This window comes from Macrobrachium nipponense, chromosome 28, assembly GCF_015104395.2.
Source record: "Macrobrachium nipponense isolate FS-2020 chromosome 28, ASM1510439v2, whole genome shotgun sequence".
Taxonomy (NCBI): domain Eukaryota; kingdom Metazoa; phylum Arthropoda; class Malacostraca; order Decapoda; family Palaemonidae; genus Macrobrachium; species Macrobrachium nipponense.
The window spans coordinates 18,527,429-18,544,839 of record NC_087217.1 but is presented as its reverse complement, the minus strand read 5'-3'; the positions used below and the strand labels follow the sequence as shown (position 1 = coordinate 18,544,839).

At 39.9% G+C, this 17,411-nt stretch overlaps 1 protein-coding gene across 1 annotated transcript in view; it reads right to left on the bottom strand.

Annotated features, from left to right (window-relative positions):
• LOC135201918 (uncharacterized) overlaps positions 1-16,762 on the bottom strand; it is a 32,125-nt gene extending 15,363 nt beyond the window's left edge. Inside the window, exons 1-2 of the mRNA XM_064231215.1 lie at positions 14,604-16,762; positions 14,147-14,276 (exon numbers count right to left, since the gene is read on the bottom strand). Coding sequence (XP_064087285.1) covers positions 14,147-14,252 — 106 coding nt within the window. The 5' untranslated portion in view covers positions 14,253-14,276; positions 14,604-16,762. The remainder of the gene's footprint in view (positions 1-14,146; positions 14,277-14,603) is intronic.
• Positions 16,763-17,411: the final 649 nt, after the last annotated feature.

Below are 17,411 nucleotides of genomic sequence, written 5' to 3'. Positions count from 1 at the left end.
TATTTTTGGATCTTTTACTTCATATATAAATCCTGCCTCCAGGTATTTGTCGATCCCTCCCTGATATTGATTATAGTATTCCTTGTCTTTCTGAAATTTGGTTTGCAGCGAATCCAGCTGTGCTACAGCATTTCTAAAGTTTGTTTCTGGCCTACCTTCTGAACGGAACGGCAAGCTAACCTGATATCCTTCAGGCTTCTTCGTTACACTCTGCAAAACCTTTCGCATGGCTTCCGCTTTGCGGACAGTGTACTACTCGGATGGGGCGATGCCTAAGGTATCTAAACGCCACCATTCATCAACATCAAATGCAATTGGTTCGCTCGCGACCCTACATACCCTGAGTGTTCTCACATGATCTATCTTGTGACCTTCTAATAGCCACTGTGGCACTCTCCCATATGGCGACATGCCATTATGGGTCAGAAATAGACTTATCCCCTCTATGCATTATTTAAGGTTCTTTTGCAGTGTCCCTTCGGCCCCTAGCTGCGATCCATTTCGTTACTTTTACTGTTTATCTGTTCATTATCTTTCTTCCATCTTACTAACCACCCTTTCCTCATAATTGTTGCATGCACAACTGCGAGGGTTTCCTCCTTAGTGGCGTGATCGGTATGGTCTCGACCTGCCACCTCGGTGGCCGCGAGTTAGATTCTCGGGCAATCCATTGAGGGTTAGAGATGGGCATTTCTGGTGATAGAAGTTCTCTCGACATGGTTCGAAAGTCACGTAAAAGCCGTTGTTGGTTCCCGTAACTGAATAACCACTGGTTCCATGGAACGTAAAAACACCTTACAAACAAACAAACAAAACCTACGCCTTTAAAACCTCATTTACTCTTAATTTCATTTTCAGCCCTTATTGTCCTCACAGGTCGCAGCGCGTGGCCTTTTGCCGAAATTCTATGGTTCAGTCCAATAAGGTTACCTTTCCTTCTTCCAATGATTCTACCGATTTTGAGTCTTGCATCACTCAGATCCATTTTGATATTAGAAAATCTTAAAAGTTGACAGAGCTCATTCTCGCTTAAAATTGAACTCCTAGAAAATTATTATTTTTTTTTTTACTTCAAACTGAATCTGTATCATAAGATAGCTGTGAAAAGTACATTTTTTTTTCCATCAAGCTTGAATTCTCCATTATAAGGCAACCGTTTAAGTTAAAGGTTATTTTTTTTTTCAATTTTTACCTCAAGCCTAGAATTCCCATAAACTTCGCCTAAAAGTTAACGGTTTTAATTCTCAGTCAGAGCGAAGACGAACAGCATTACCTGACAGTTTTTCTACCAAGCAAAAGTTAGTTTGGATTATATTTCATAGATTTCCAGTGAGTTCCCTAATGCTATTCTCCTTGCATTTTGATACATTTTTATGTATATGTTAATTTGTTGTTTTATTTTTCCTTTATGATAAGTGAGATCTCTTCTTTCTGTATTTTTCTTTACCTCCTCTTGCTTCCTAATGCGCGCTATATTCTTTGGAAGCTTGAATTTCGAGCCAGTGGCCCCTTTGGCGCCTTATTCCTTATGAATGAAGTTCATCTTATGAATAATAATAATAATAATAATAATAATAATAATAATAATAATAATAATATTTGTTATTGCTACTCAGAGCTGATAGGCGAATATACTACCTCCACCCCCACCCCTCGCTCTGTCTCTGCAAAATAATAATATACTATTTGTTATTGCTCGCAAAGCTGATAGGCGAATGTACATTTCTACTGCTTCAAACTTTTCCATTTTAGTAATCATACGTAGTATACACGGGTGACCAAAAATGTTTACACTTTAATTTTCCTACTTTACCAATAAATTCTTGGTTTATCAGTTGATTTGCTCTTAGCTTGTCAGTCTCAGGGTTAATTTCCCTTCCGCAATACACATTTGATGTTATCCAGTTACTTTGGTCGTAAAATTGGTCCAGCTGCTTTCTTTTGCCTCCTCGCCTTTTGTCATTACTCATTGTCTTAAGCCACATGGATCTTTAGTCCTTTACCTCTTGGCCAAGTTCACCACTTGTAACAACCTTTGCAGCCTTTTCTTTGATTCAGCTATCAGAAAAAGAATAATGGCATAACGGTCATTTTCTAACCAGCAATACTTAAAACCACAATCTTCTGCTTCCCTTACTGTAATACAATGGAATTTAATCTTGACACGACAGCATTCGCCCAACTTGTACACGCAACCTTTTCAATTTTATTCATTTTACCTAATTGTTGCCCTTGGATTTCAATAAAAGCTTCCTATCTAATATCTCATTTACCCCTAATAAACACGTTTTCTAGATCTTAGTATTTTACTTTTCATAAGAGCCCTTTCATATGCAATTTTTACATGATGCCATAGCTCTTCAATTGCTCTGGCAGCCTTCCCAGTAGTACTAAAATGATAGATATACTCTTCCCTTCCTTGGACCTATACTCTGTTTTTTTCCATCTATCCATCCGCCTGTGGTGTATGCGCATGGTAACACTGCGTCCCTGGCTTTAAATAATATCCTGTTTCGAATATTAACGGTGTAATTCGCATACAGTAAATTATTAAAACACTTTTCAGTTGCAAATGTAGACCCAGATAACCTTTTATTTACCCAAAACTTAGACATAGCGTACCTATTTAAAGCCCGGGATGCAGTGTTACCATGCGCAACCACCATAGGCGGATGGACAGGATAAAAAAAAAAAAAAAAAGTATAGCCTACTACTCCCCCCGCAAGTAGACTTCTTTCAACCCCTCTCGGCTGTATACAACACCCGTTTTCTTTGGTAATCCCATTGCACGGTCCACTCGACAGCCCAGTTCCCAATGGCTCGTACCATCTCACCCATTGATTTCCTCATTCAGGAGCCTTGACTGTTTTTATGATCTTAGGGCCATAACTCTCTTCTCATTGTTGGGTTTTGCGGTGTCACTACGATAGTTCTCGCTACTTGTACTCGTATTATAATAGCCATGTTATATACTCTCATACTTGAAGCCTCCAATGGCGCCAATTCATCAGCTTTGATTACCTATAAAATGTACTATTTCCCTTTTCCTACCGCACTTCTGAGTGCATGGATCCTCACAGTTTTTCTTTTATTTTCTCTGCATGCTATTCATATCTGCCCGTCTATTTCTTTTTCTGATAGCTGAATCAAAGAAAAGGCTGCAAAGGTTGTTACAAGTGGTGAACTTGGCCAAGAGGTAAAGGACTAAAGATCCATGTGGCTTAAGACAATGAGTAATGACAAAAGGCGAGGAGGCAAAAGAAAGCAGCTGGACCAATTTTACGACCAAAGTAACTGGATAACATCAAATGTGTATTGCGGAAGGGAAATTAACCCTGAGACTGACAAGCTAAGAGCAAATCAACTGATAAACCAAGAATTTATTGGTAAAGTAGGAAAATTAAAGTGTAAACATTTTTGGTCACCCGTGTATACTACGTATGATTACTAAAATGGAAAAGTTTGAAGCAGTAGAAATGTACATTCGCCTATCAGCTTTGCGAGCAATAACAAATAGTATATTATTATTTTGCAGAGACAGAGCGAGGGGTGGGGGTGGAGGTAGTATATTCGCCTATCAGCTCTGAGTAGCAATAACAAATATTATTATTATTATTATTATTATTATTATTATTATTATTATTATTATTATTATTCATAAGATGAACTTCATTCATAAGGAATAAGGCGCCAAAGGGGCCACTGGCTCGAAATTCAAGCTTCCAAAGAATATAGCGCGCATTAGGAAGCAAGAGGAGGTAAAGAAAAATACAGAAAGAAGAGATCTCACTTATCATAAAGGAAAATAACAACAAATTAACATATACATAAAAATGTATCAAAATGCAAGGAGAATAGCATTAGGGAACTCACTGGAAATCTATGAAATATAATCCAAACTAACTTTTGCTTGGTAGAAAAACTGTCAGGTAATGCTGTTCGTCTTCGCTCTGACTGAGAATTAAAACCGTTAACTTTTAGGCGAAGTTTATGGGAATTCTAGGCTTGAGGTAAAAATAGAAAAAAAAATAACCTTTAACTTAAACGGTTGCCTTATAATGGAGAATTCAAGCTTGATGGAAAAAAAAATGTACTTTTCACAGCTATCTTATGATACAGATTCAGTTTGAAGTAAAAAAAAAAATAATAATTTTCTAGGAGTTCAATTTTAAGCGAGAATGAGCTCTGTCAACTTTTAAGATTTTCTAATATCAAAATGGATCTGAGTGATGCAAGACTCAAAATCGGTAGAATCATTGGAAGAAGGAAAGGTAACCTTATTGGACTGAACCATAGAATTTCGGCAAAAGGCCACGCGCTGCGACCTGTGAGGACAATAAGGGCTGAAAATGAAATTAAGAGTAAATGAGGTTTTAAAGGCGTAGGTTTTGTTTGTTTGTTTGTAAGGTGTTTTTACGTTCCATGGAACCAGTGGTTATTCAGTTACGGGACCAACGGCTTTACGTGACTTTCGAACCATGTCGAGAGTGAACTTCTATCACCAGAAATGCCCATCTCTAACCCCTCAATGGATTGCCCGAGAATCTAACTCGCGGCCACCGAGGTGGCAGGTCAAGACCATACCGATCACGCCACTAAGGAGGAAACCCTCGCAGTTGTGCATGCAACAATTATGAGGAAAGGGTGGTTAGTAAGATGGAAGAAAGATAATGAACAGATAAACAGTAAAAGTAACGAAATGGATCGCAGCTAGGGGCCGAAGGGACACTGCAAAAGAACCTTAAATAATGCATAGAGGGGATAAGTCTATTTCTGACCCATAATGGCATGTCGCCATATGGGAGAGTGCCACAGTGGCTATTAGAAGGTCACAAGATAGATCATGTGAGAACACTCAGGGTATGTAGGGTCGCGAGCGAACCAATTGCATTTGATGTTGATGAATGGTGGCGTTTAGATACCTTAGGCATCGCCCCATCCGAGTAGTACACTGTCCGCAAAGCGGAAGCCATGCGAAAGGTTTTGCAGAGTGTAACGAAGAAGCCTGAAGGATATCAGGTTAGCTTGCCGTTCCGTTCAGAAGGTAGGCCAGAAACAAACTTTAGAAATGCTGTAGCACAGCTGGATTCGCTGCAAACCAAATTTCAGAAAGACAAGGAATACTATAATCAATATCAGGGAGGGATCGACAAATACCTGGAGGCAGGATTTATATATGAAGTAAAAGATCCAAAAATAGAAGGATACTACATGCCGCATTTCGGCATTAAAAAGGATAGCCGCACGACCCCCCTTAGAATCGTATTCAATGCCTCATCCAAAGCTAAGAATAATAAATCCTTAAATGAATGCCTGTTACCTGGGCCTAATTTAGTAGAGTTGGCCTATAATTTGCTTCTAAAGTTTCGAATGAGTAAATACGCCATGCTTGCAGACATAAGCAAAGCATTTCATAGAGTACTATTAGATCCCCGTGATGCCAAATATAAAAGATTCCTGTGGCGAGAGGTAGCAGGTCGAGCGCTGACCTTCGCTTTCAGAGTCGTGGTGTTGCGGCATCACGCTAGCCCTCCCTTTTTGTTACAACAAGTGTTGAGTCATCATTTTAAGTTAGAAGGGAGACCTGAATTAAACAAGTCCTTTTATGTTGATAACTATGTCAGTACCTTTGAAAGTTTGGATGAGATGAAAAAGGAACAAGAATCTGTCCACGCAATTTTGGATAGGGCCAGAATGCTGTTAGAAGGGTGGGCAACAAACAGTATAGCCTTCGATAGCGAGAGAGAGTGGAAAGAACCTGTGAATGTGAGCGTGCTCGGGCTGAGATGGGCTGGAGACGTCGACCGTCTGTGTGTGAAAGAGAGTGAGAGGATTCGTGAATTGGGGGAGGGATGGGTACCTACGAAGCGTAGGGTACTATCTTTGCTAGTATCAATTTACGATCCGCTAGGTCTAGTCAGTCCTTTATTTGTTAGGGGAAAACTGTTTCTCCAACAACTTTGGGAACAAGAGATTGGATGGGATGACGTGTTATGTAAGGAAAAGGCTAAAGAAGCGCGAGAACTGCTAGTAGAGTTGAAATCAGTCTGTGAGTTAACATTTCCGAGAGCAGCAGGAGTCAGAAGATCCGAACTCCACATATTCACCGATGCCAGTAGTAGGGCATACGGTGCTGTAGCGTATGTCAGAGATAAAGAAAGTAACGTAAGATTACTCACCAGCAAAATGAGAATCACTCCGAAAGGGATGCTCAAAATCACCATCCCTAAATTAGAACTTTTAGCTTTGCTGCTAGGTTGTAGGCTAGCGAAAACGATTAAAGGGCTAATAGAGCCGCAAGAGATTAGTATCTGGTCAGATAGCAAAGTTGCATTAGCATGGGTGGCATCCCCGGATGCCAAGGACAACAAAAATATCTTTATATCTAACCGTGTGGCGGAAGTTGTTTTTCTCCGCCAGATTTGTGATTTCAGATTGAAGTATGTGCCCAGCAAACAGAATCCTGCTGATGTCTTGTCTAGGGGCGCAACAATCCAGCAATTGCAGCAGAATCCCCTTTGGCGCCAGGGTCCAGAGTTCTTGGGAATCCCAGGAGAGCCTGTTCCCTTCAAAGAGGAAGATCTAACAAATATCAGAACCGAGGTAGCGGCGGTGCAGGAACTGAGGGAAGAAACAAGGTCTATTTCCCCAGGAGGGATATGGGGACTACTACTCAGGGAGGTTGAGTTCCGAATTTTGATTAGAGTAACCAGATTAGTGTTATAGTTTGCAAAAGTGAAAAGGGATCCTTTTCGAGTTCTTGTCTTATTAGAACAAAAATTCTATTTACCTACTGTGTATGCATATTTGGAGGGTGAGGTCAGACCCCCTCGTGAGATATTGAATTTTGTGAGGCAATTAAGTCTAATAATAGTAGACAAATTGATTTGCACTAGGGGACGAGTGTCCCAAATTGAAGAGATGAATCATTTAATTCTTTTTCCTGCTAAGAGACACTTAGTCAGAGCATACTTAAAGTATTTGCATTGTTTGCACCTCCATTGTAATGTCAATACGCTAATGGCGATTTTTCGACAGAAATGCTGGACGCCGGGCCTGAGGTCAATTGCTAAGCAAGTTGTACGGAAGTGTCCAGAATGCTTGCTAGCATTCCAACCGCTGATGAGACAACCACCACCACCCCCCCTGCCGAAGGAAAGGATCACCTTGCAGAAACCATTTGCCGCAGTCGGCGTGGACCACACCACAGCCATACAAACCGAAACGCGACCAGGCTATATCCTCCTCGTGACATGCATGGCCACCAGGGCCGTGTATTTAGATTTCAGCCCCTCCTTGGATGCGGAGGAATTTGTTCTAGCTCTTCGAAGATTCAGTGCTACGCATGGAGCCCTGACCATAATCACTTCTGATAACCACCAAACGTTCAAGATGGCCAGCAACCTCCTTCAGGGACTTTATGAAGAGGATGAAGTCCAGCAGTTCCTGAGGAGGACTGGCGTAGAATGGCGATTTCAAACACCCCGTGTGCTGTGGAAAGGCGGTTTTTTCGAGCGTCTGATTGGTGTCACAAAACGTGCTCTTCAGATAGCCCTCGGGAGAAAGTATCTCCCGGAGGCCCACGTATTAACTCTAGTGAAAGAGGCGGAGGCGGTAGTGAATAATAGGCCGTTGATGTATAGCGGTGACAAGTGCGAGGACGAGGTCCTTACCCCCTCTCATTTAGTGTGAGGTCACTTAATTAACTTAATGGCACCTGTTTTGCCAGATGACCTTAATGCTACCTTCACCTCCCGGAGGCTACGAGATCGATATCGTAAACTAACAAACACTTTGAAAGCCTTCCGAGAGAGGTGGAGGAAGGAGTACCTGAGTGCCCTAAGAGCCCGACACAATTGTCAGTCTGGGGAACCCACCAAGCTGCACCCCGGAGACATCGTGTTAGTAAAGCAAGAAAATCAAAAGCGGGCAACGTGGCCCCTTGGACGCATCATGGAGACATACCCGGACGACGATGGCGTTGTGCGCTCGGCCAAGGTATTGTTCGAAGATGTTGAGTCCCTGCGTGCTGTCAGCCCCTTGGTTCCCCTGGAACTTGCCCCCTCAGATGACGATGATGGCGTTGGAGACGAACGGCGTGATGGTGTGTGACGATGACAGCAATGAAGAGTTCCGAGACGAGGGAGCGTACAGCCCAGCAGTAGGTGTTCCAGGAAATGTTGTGACGTCTGGGGACGACCAAGGGATGGCACTGGCTGCAACATCCGAACAACCAGCCACCAAGATCTTGAGTGACAAAGACGCTGACGATATTGGTAACGAATCGAGCGATACCAATACGGTAAGTGAGAGTGCTGAAGTGAATGATACTGAGGTATCGAGTGGTAGTGACGTTGACGTTCAGTTAGGCAGACCAAAACGTTCTGCACTCCCTTTGAGAAAGGCTGCTGCTAAGCAGCGCGAGTTGATGAAGCGCTTAATGGAAAGCGAATATTTATAAGTTATAGCTAGAAACAGTGAAAGAAAACAGGAAGGTCCCTTATTCTGGTAGGCAGGGAGGGTGGACCCAAGTAAGTGTAGGTGAGTTGAATCCTCAGAGGATGGAAGTGCGTCGGGTTAGCGTAAGGAAGTGGGAGCCCCCTCTTGTGCAAACAAGTCGAGCATTGTGCAGAGGTAGCCCCCACCCTCAAAGTAAATTACGAAAAATGTATATGAGTAGTTGTAGAGAAGTGAAAGCGTTTTGAGGGCATGTGTCCCGTGAAAGAGTACATTCTAAATCAGTGGTAATCTGTTTCCTTAAAGGCAAGTGGCCTGTCTATCCGATTAATGCTTGTTGATTATCGAAGGCGAGTAGCCTAGAATAACATGCGTGTTGCATGAAGATTATTGAAGATGAAGAGCTTAATATAGAAGTTTCTCTTGCATGCTGTATTGCATTTTGAGGCGAGTGCCTAAAGTCTATGCTTGTTGCATACAAAGTTGTACATACATGACTGTTTCCTTTTTCATGCCATTGATTGAGTGAAGGCAGAATACCTTATGAGAGTATATTCATGTTTCCTTGATCGTAAATTTACATTTATGCTTTTCATCTTATTGCAGGCCCATTGCCTATTAAGTTTCTGTGCTGATTCATGTCTACCTTATGTGTATGGGTACATTTATGTATATATCTGCCATTGTGTATGGGTATTTATTTATGTATCTTCTGCCATTGATGTTTTATTTGTATATGACATTGATTACCCCGGGTGTAATGTTGATGTATAATTTCTTTGACATGTCATGTTTTTTTGTGTACTCTGTAAGAGTCGCTGTGGAGCGCTACGCAGCGAGCCTGACTGAGTAGTGTAGGAGTGGTTACTCCCCCCCCGAGCTCAGCTTTCCTGAATGTCCAACATTTCAACACCCCATACTTCGTGTGTGGAGTATGTCGTGAATTTCGAACTGATCATTCGAAATCCCCGCCATTTAACTTCACAAGTGTTGCGTTAAATTGGGGCAAGACTGAGGGATCTCGCGGGCGATTCATTGAACAGAAAGCTGTCCAATACACGACAGTTTAAGACGCAATTCCTAAATGCATGGCGGGGAAGGAGCGCGTCTTATAGTAAAGAAGACGTTATGAATTTTCATTAATAAATATAATTTGCTAATCACGAGTACGAGATAAATTATCTATGTAGAGATTTGGAGCCAAGGACTCCGTAGCCATTCAAGAATTTGCAGATTACGGCCTTCAGCCAGAACTTTAAGTCAATTCCTTGATCTTAAATGATAACGTAACTGTCATATTTCACATTCAAGAGTAAAATAGATTTAGTGATATCCGTAATGTCGAAATAAACGATGATTCCCGCCTGAATTACAAGGATTCTGTAGTTCACGCGGGAAAGCGTAAGTTTCTTTTGAAGAAGGGCGAAGCGACGCTTCATTCCTGCCCAGAACCTGAACCGTGTAAGTACCGTGAAATTTGTGTGTGTCTCAATTCTCCGACTCCCAGCCATCGCCATGCTAAGTCGAATTCCGTCGTAACAGTAAGTTAACTTTATCCACGTGTATATGTGCCATCCCGGCGATGAGGGGACTCGATTTATGTAGCAAACGAAAGCTGCCGGTGCAAGAAATGTTATTTGTTTGTGATACTGAGTCAATGGGTCTCGTATTGTGCAGATTTTTCGTCCAGTTGTAGAATTAGTGCTTTACAAGCACGTGACATCAAAGACCCTATGTGCTACCACATAAAAAGTCCATGAGAATTTTCAAGTTACTTGAATTAAATTGGTGAGTGCAGTAAGAAACTGCGTGTACTGTGGAATTCTGCTAGGAACTTTAGTTTCGGTGTACTGTTAATGTATTTAAATGTTTATTTTTTCGTAATAAAACTGTTTTGTTGACCAAATTTTATTGTATCTCACCCTACGAGTTTTAGAGTGCGCGCCTCCTCAAGGCCTTGTCATCGGCCCAGAACATCCGGGCACGAATCATATAATAAAAGTCGAAGAAAATCCCGACAAAATGTCTGATCATTAAATTGGTACAAACTGATTTTAAACTATAGAATCATTAACGACAATCTGGGTTACTGTCCTCCAAGGCTAAAAAGTTGACAATTCAATCAGTTACTATATACATTTTTGACCCTCGGAAGGGTTTGATAAGAATTGTATTCCTAACTTGCATCAGTATATCCTCGAGTGAAAATGGAGTTCAAATATTAACTAGATTGAAATCCGCTTATATAAATGACCGGTTTCACATTCAAGCGAAAATTCCTAGAAAGTAGCAGTTTCTCATAGATAAGCTTTCCTATCTTAACTTCTACTGTCTGAAGCAAATCATGGAAGCTGATTTTATTTTTTTTCTATCTAGGCTATAAGCACCTTCTGTCCCACCTTCCAAGGGTATGTAACCTTAAAAGGCCCGTCCACACGGTAGAGCTTTGCCCGACGAACTTTGTTCGATGTGACGTCAGAAGCGGGAAACGTCTGAACCTTATCCACTGTTTCTCCGCAAAATTAGCCACAGCCAAAATAAATTAAAATGGTGCACCAGTTTCTCGCCACTACAATGCATCATAGTAACAAAAACACCACGAGTAATACGTTAGCTAATCTTCCTTTAAAATCGTTAAAATTGAGCTAATTCTTCTGCAATGGCAAATAAAATCAAAGTCGAGAAAACACAAAGTTTGGGGACACTCCCAATATAAACAACCAGTAATCAGCTTACATTTCTAAGTTACTCCTTCATCTGTGGAAAATCTTTTTTCGAGGATAACATCTGATTGTTTTGCTTTGGTAGTGAATCACTTGCTATATTTAATACTGGAGTGCTGACCCAGAGAGTTCCTGTTGATTATTGGACTTAAATTAGTATTCTTAAGCACTAAGCTCATTTGTGTTGAATTATTTTAATGCAGTTGTGTTACTGCAAATAGTAATTTGAATGCTTTCAAATTTATGAATTACAAAAGCCTATTGGTGACGCAAGCAAGGATAATGCAGCAGATTAAAAGACGACTAATAAATGAAAAATTTATAAGCACTATTCAAATGAATTTCAAGATTCACTGTCCTTAAACAGGAACAATAAGGTTTTGCTAATGAAGTCAGCGGCAACTAAAAACACTGAACTGTTGCCTCGAAAATCATATTTCATATTTTGATAACCAAATAGGTTATGGGGTGCCAGCGAAATTGAGAGAGAGAGAGAGAGAGAGAGAGAGAGAGTTTTCATCAAAAATATGAAATTACACACAGAATAACATGCATAACCAGTTGAGAATAGTTGAGGTATGAAGAGCTTCGTGTATTTATTTCTAGATTATTTTTATAACTGCTTTAAGTTCACAAATTATCCTACAGTTTTAGGCCAGCGCAAAGCCCATCAAGAATTAAGCAGCGTGGAAAAAAAATCTGCTTCTGAAAATGACAAGTATGCTTTTGAATACAGAAGCATAGAAGACTGCATCTGGGAAGCGTAAAAGACTGGGTCTGGACAGAAGCGTGAAAGTTTCTCCTGAACAAAAGAAACGTGAAAGTTTCACCTGAACAAAAGTGATAAAGTTTGCACCTGACCAAAAGTGTTAACAGTTTTCATCTGAACAAAAGAAGTGGTAAAGTTTGCACCTGAACAAAAGCGTTAAAGTTTTCACCTGAACAAAAGTGGTAAAGTTTGCACCTGACCAAAAGTGTTAACAGTTTTCATCTGAACAAAAGAAGTGGTAAAGTTTGCACCTGAACAAAAGCGTTAAAGTTTTCACCTGAACAAAAGTGGTAAAGTTTGCACCTGACCAAAAGTGTTAAAAGTTTTCATCTGAACAACAGAAGTGGTAAAGTTTGCACCTGAACAAAAGAAGATGGGAAAGTTTGCACCTGAACAAGAACAGCGGGAAAGTTTGCACCTGACCAAAAGAAGTGGGAAAGTTTGCACCTGAACAAGAACAGCGGGAAAGTTTGACGAACCAAAAGAGCGGAAAGTTTGCCTGAAAAAGAGAAGCGGGAAAGTTTGCACCTGAACAAGAGAAGCGGGAAAGTTTGCACCTGAACAAGAACAGCGGGAAAGTTTGACCTGACCAAAAGAAGCGGGAAAGTTTGCACCTGAACAAGAGAAGCGGGAAAGTTTGCACCTGAACAAGAGAAGCGGGAAAGTTTGCACCTGAACAAGAGAAGCGGGAAAGTTTGCACCTGAACAAAAGAAGCGGGAAAGTTTGCACCTGAACAAAAGAAGCGGGAAAGTTTGCACCTGAAACAAGAAGAAGCGGAAAGTTTGCACCTGAACGAAAAGAAGCGGAGAGTTTGCACCTGGAACAGAAGCGGGAAAGTTTGACCCTGAACAAAGAAGCGGGAAAGTTTGCCTGACAAAAGAAGCGGGAAAGTTTGCACCTGAACAAGAGAAGCGGGAAAGTTTGCACCTGAACAAGAGAAGCGGGAAAGTTTGCACCTGAACAAAAGAAGCGGGAAAGTTTGCACCTGAACAAGAGAAGCGGGAAAGTTTGCACCTGAACAAGAGAAGCGGGAAAGTTTGCAACCTGAAACAGCGAAGCGGGTTTTTGTAAAGTTTGCACCTGAACAAGAGAAGCGGGAAAGTTTGCACCTGAACAAGAGAAGCAGGAAAGTTTGCACCTGAACAAAGAAGCGTGAAAGTTTTCATCTGGACGAGAGAAGCGTGAAAGTTTGGACCCGAACAAAAGCGGGAAAGTTGCCTCTGGACGAGAGAAGCAGGAAGAACCACCTCTAAACAGAAGAGGGGCATTTCACGAGAAATTAGTTTCCACTTATTTGACACCAACTCGGCTACAAAATCAGGATACTGATGTTAAAACTAACATTCACGTAATTCTGAATGTTCATAAAATTACCGAAATCCTATAATGAACATGTAAGTAACTCATGAGGGGGAAATTCTGCAGGAATATTTACTATCTGACGCAGGTCAATTTGGTTAAAGAGGAAGATAGTTCTTGGCTGATTTATAAAATTTAGAAATATAAAAAAATTAGCATTTCCGAACTGAATTACGTGACTGAGTCAAAGGATTTCAACATCAAACGCGGCGTAACGTCGAGTTTATAAAGCTTGTGAACTGGGGACAGTTGCACTATTTGAAGACTTGCATGAAAAACCCCATTTTTTGGTACTTTAGTTACTAATGGATGATTAATTTTTAAAATCAAAATCATATTTCACATAACTAAGCCTAAATTTTCGTATTATAAAAATACTTTGCTCAATGTATATGAATTTAAGGTGAAAAATGCAGTAAAATAAATGAGCAGAGGTGGTGCCCCTGTCACCTAAAAAAAGAAAAGAAAAAAAAGCGCCAGTTAGGAAAAAAAATTCACTGCAAACAGGATTGCTTTGAAAATTAAAAGCTGATAATTTGAAATGTCTTCGCTTCTCCATTAATGTAAGAAACTAACCTTAACCAAAATTAAACCAGCCAACACAAAATGCCATGGATATGACAAATGTCAAAACTACGAGACAGTTAAGACTGAGAGCATTAAGATAAGTCATTAAACTAGAACCACTAAGTTTAAATGAATTATCTTCGACTAAAACTCCAATATTTGCCATACGAGTAACTGAACCTTATCAGTTTACTTCAGAGCTATCAGCAATACGATTACTTAAAAAGTTTACAAACTAGCTGAAATAATTACAGTCAAATAATTGCTTACCTTCGTCGAGTTTGAGAGTTCCTGTCAGAAGAAGTCCTGTCAAACTTTTCTTGAAATTGAAAATCATGCGGTATTGGCTGAGCTGCTTAATTAATGCATGGGCCATAAGTTACAGCATGCAATACTTTAACTGAAAGAATTTAAAGATGTTAGTTATTGGAATATGATGTTTAAGATTATGATTAACTATGAAAAGCTAATTATAAATTAACCTTATTTGCATGAAAAAAGTAAGCTGGTATAAAAACGAAAGTTGGCTAGCAAACTAATTAAATAAGGAAAGCTTTTAGACGTAAAATTATTTCAAAGTTAGGGTAGAATAATAAGTTAAATAATACTTTACATACGAGTATTAAGCTTTGAAAGAATTATGAATAACATAGCTAATTATTAAAACCAGATTATAATTTTCATGAAAATCCACGCAAGTGTAGTAAAAAAAAAAAACTACAGATACTCAGTAGGTGTGAACGGTAGCATCCTCATATGGCTCATTCATATGACATTCTTTCTCTCCTTTTCCACGGCGTTTTCACAGCCATAGTTTCATTCTAGTTTGAGAATCTGAAACAAAATACACGGATTTTAAACTTCCGTTCTGAGGGGTAAGAATACTAAATCGTTTACTTCATCATAGTCATTGTAATTGAAACATTGTTTTGTTCAAAATGCTTTCAACATATGCCGTCAATCTACTGCATTGATCTTAAGACAGTTAACCTTATATTTTTAGAGACTTACAGAAAGGCTGCTTTTGTCTCAGTCCTTATATAATCTAATAATTAGAAAAAAAAAACACACATTTTACTTGTGTATTAAACTTCTCCAACTTTAAACACTCAATTTTATATAGAAATGTAAATCAGGTACTAAATCAATCTTCATAAGTACTCTATTCTAAGACAAGCTGCAAATGGACCTATTTACACATGAAAGGCCGCATTCCAATTTGACAGTAGTCATCTCTAAATACGCTTTAATCAGTCTACATAAACAGCATGTTTTCAGCAGTAAAAGGTTTACAACCTAAATTACTCCTAATCCAAGACCTATTATTGAATGTTCAAGGCTGAAGCTTTCTCTACTCGATCTCGCGCGCCAGTTCTGTCCGATTCGAAACTAAATTCTCCTTGTAACCAAAACATAAGCCAGAATACTTCCTCAGTCATAAAGTACCCTGAACTATCGTTAAAGAATAAATCTGAATTTCCATGAAATTTATACCCTATTATGATTGTCACCTTTTATTAACTTTATGTAGAACTAACAAAATTAAACACTTAAATAGAAATAACCATTTGCAAAGAACTCTTGCAGATCAAGGATGGAAAACAAAATATCCTTTTGTCAGAACTACGGTAGAAGTGGTTATCGTAAAATTACGAATCTTTAAAATTCTCATAAAATATTTCACCTCTTGAAGATAAAAAAAAAAAAAAATGTACGCGGAAAGCTAAATGGATGAACAAACCCTTCCATCAATAAAGGTAGTCTGGAAAAAACTCACCTCGGCTCGCCATCTAAAATAGGCTGGAAAAATTGGAGACCATCCCACAAAGCTTACCAGGAACTAATGCGAACTCAACTCTCAAAAGACAGGCTGGAATAAAACAGACCTGCCCTTGAAAGGTTAGTACTTTGGCTGGTTGGTTGTAAATGTCGACCCAGCCCCTGAACAGTGGGTGAATATAACCAGACCTTGATCTCAGGTCAGCTGTTATGGATAAAGGTCTGCCTCCTCAGATGTTGGCTGGCATTAATGCAGACCTAACCTAAACTTAACTGGAATTTATGAAGACCAGTCATTCCAAAACTTGCTAGAATTAATGCAATCCATCATCTAAGATTTGGCTGGAACTGAAGCAGATCCATCCTCAGAGGTTAGCTGGAATAAATCCAGATCCACCCTCAAAGGTTTGCTTGAATTATTGAAGACCTGAACCATAACAACTGGAATTAACGTAGACCCAACCATCAAAGATTGCTTGGAATTAATGCAACATGTCTTTCAATGGTTAGTTTTGAGTAATTGCATACCCTGCCCACAACTGTAGGTTGTTAAACAGATATACCATCTTTACCCCAAGATTGGTTAGAATACACACCAGGCCTTTAAAAGCTTTCACACCTTCCCCTAAAACACAGAGCACTCAAACATGCCCTTGAAAGGTTGGGTGTAATGCATGAACAAGCCCTCAAAAGGCTGGACGGAATGAATAAACCTGGCCCAGAAAGGTTGCTTGGATAAAAACAAGAGCAAGTCCTCAAAGGATGGCTGGAATATAAGTCTTGGTAATTCTAAAGAATAGTTCCGCACGGACTGCAAGGAACGTATCCGCGAATACAACATCCACTAGATTGGGGAGTCCAATGTATTTCACCATGTTTAGTACTGGCCCCTGGGGGTTAATTACTGTCGTCCGAATAAATATTACTTAAAATTCTTGTCCCTGCATAGAAAAACAGCAACTACCACAGTCTAGGCCGCCGCGGAATAGTGATATAGATCTACCCAAGTCTTCAATGGATGACTTGAATAAACATTGACCTTGGCCCTCAAAGGGTATAAGTAATAAACACATAACATCAAAAGCTTACTGAAAAACTTACCTTACCCTCAAAGATAGTTGGAATAAACTGACCCTGCCCGTCAAAGGTCGGCCTGAATAACTGTCACATGTAGGCCTGAATAACTGTCAAAGGTTGGCCGGAGCATATGCACATTCTGCTATCAAGGGTGGAAAACAGATACCTTGCCCTTTTAGCTTATCAGACTTATATGCACCCCTCTGCCCTTAAAGGTAGTGCTTAATACACAACCTCTGTTCAAAAGTGTCTGGCGCTGATAAATGCAGACTCAGTGCTCAAAGTTCAATAAAAAAAAGTACGGACCTGCACTGAAAGTAGAATATAACTCTCAGTATTTTTATCTTCGGAATTTAAACAGACCTGCGGGCAAGATGACTGACAACACGACCCGCATTAACGCAACCGCTTATTGGAAGCCACTAAATACAGATTCAATTTAAACATCAGGTGTTCACAGTCTACTGAATAATATAAACTACAATAATAGCTAGCTATAATGGGAAGAGTTGAGAAACCCACCCCCCAAAAAAAAAAAATTGCACCTTACACAATTAAGCGATTTTTTTCATATTCATGTTTAACATTTTATAACTATATATTGGAAAAACTACTCAGCTGTAACCAGACTCAATGGCAAAAAATGTAGAAAAATTGGAAAGCTTTTCAGAACCAATAA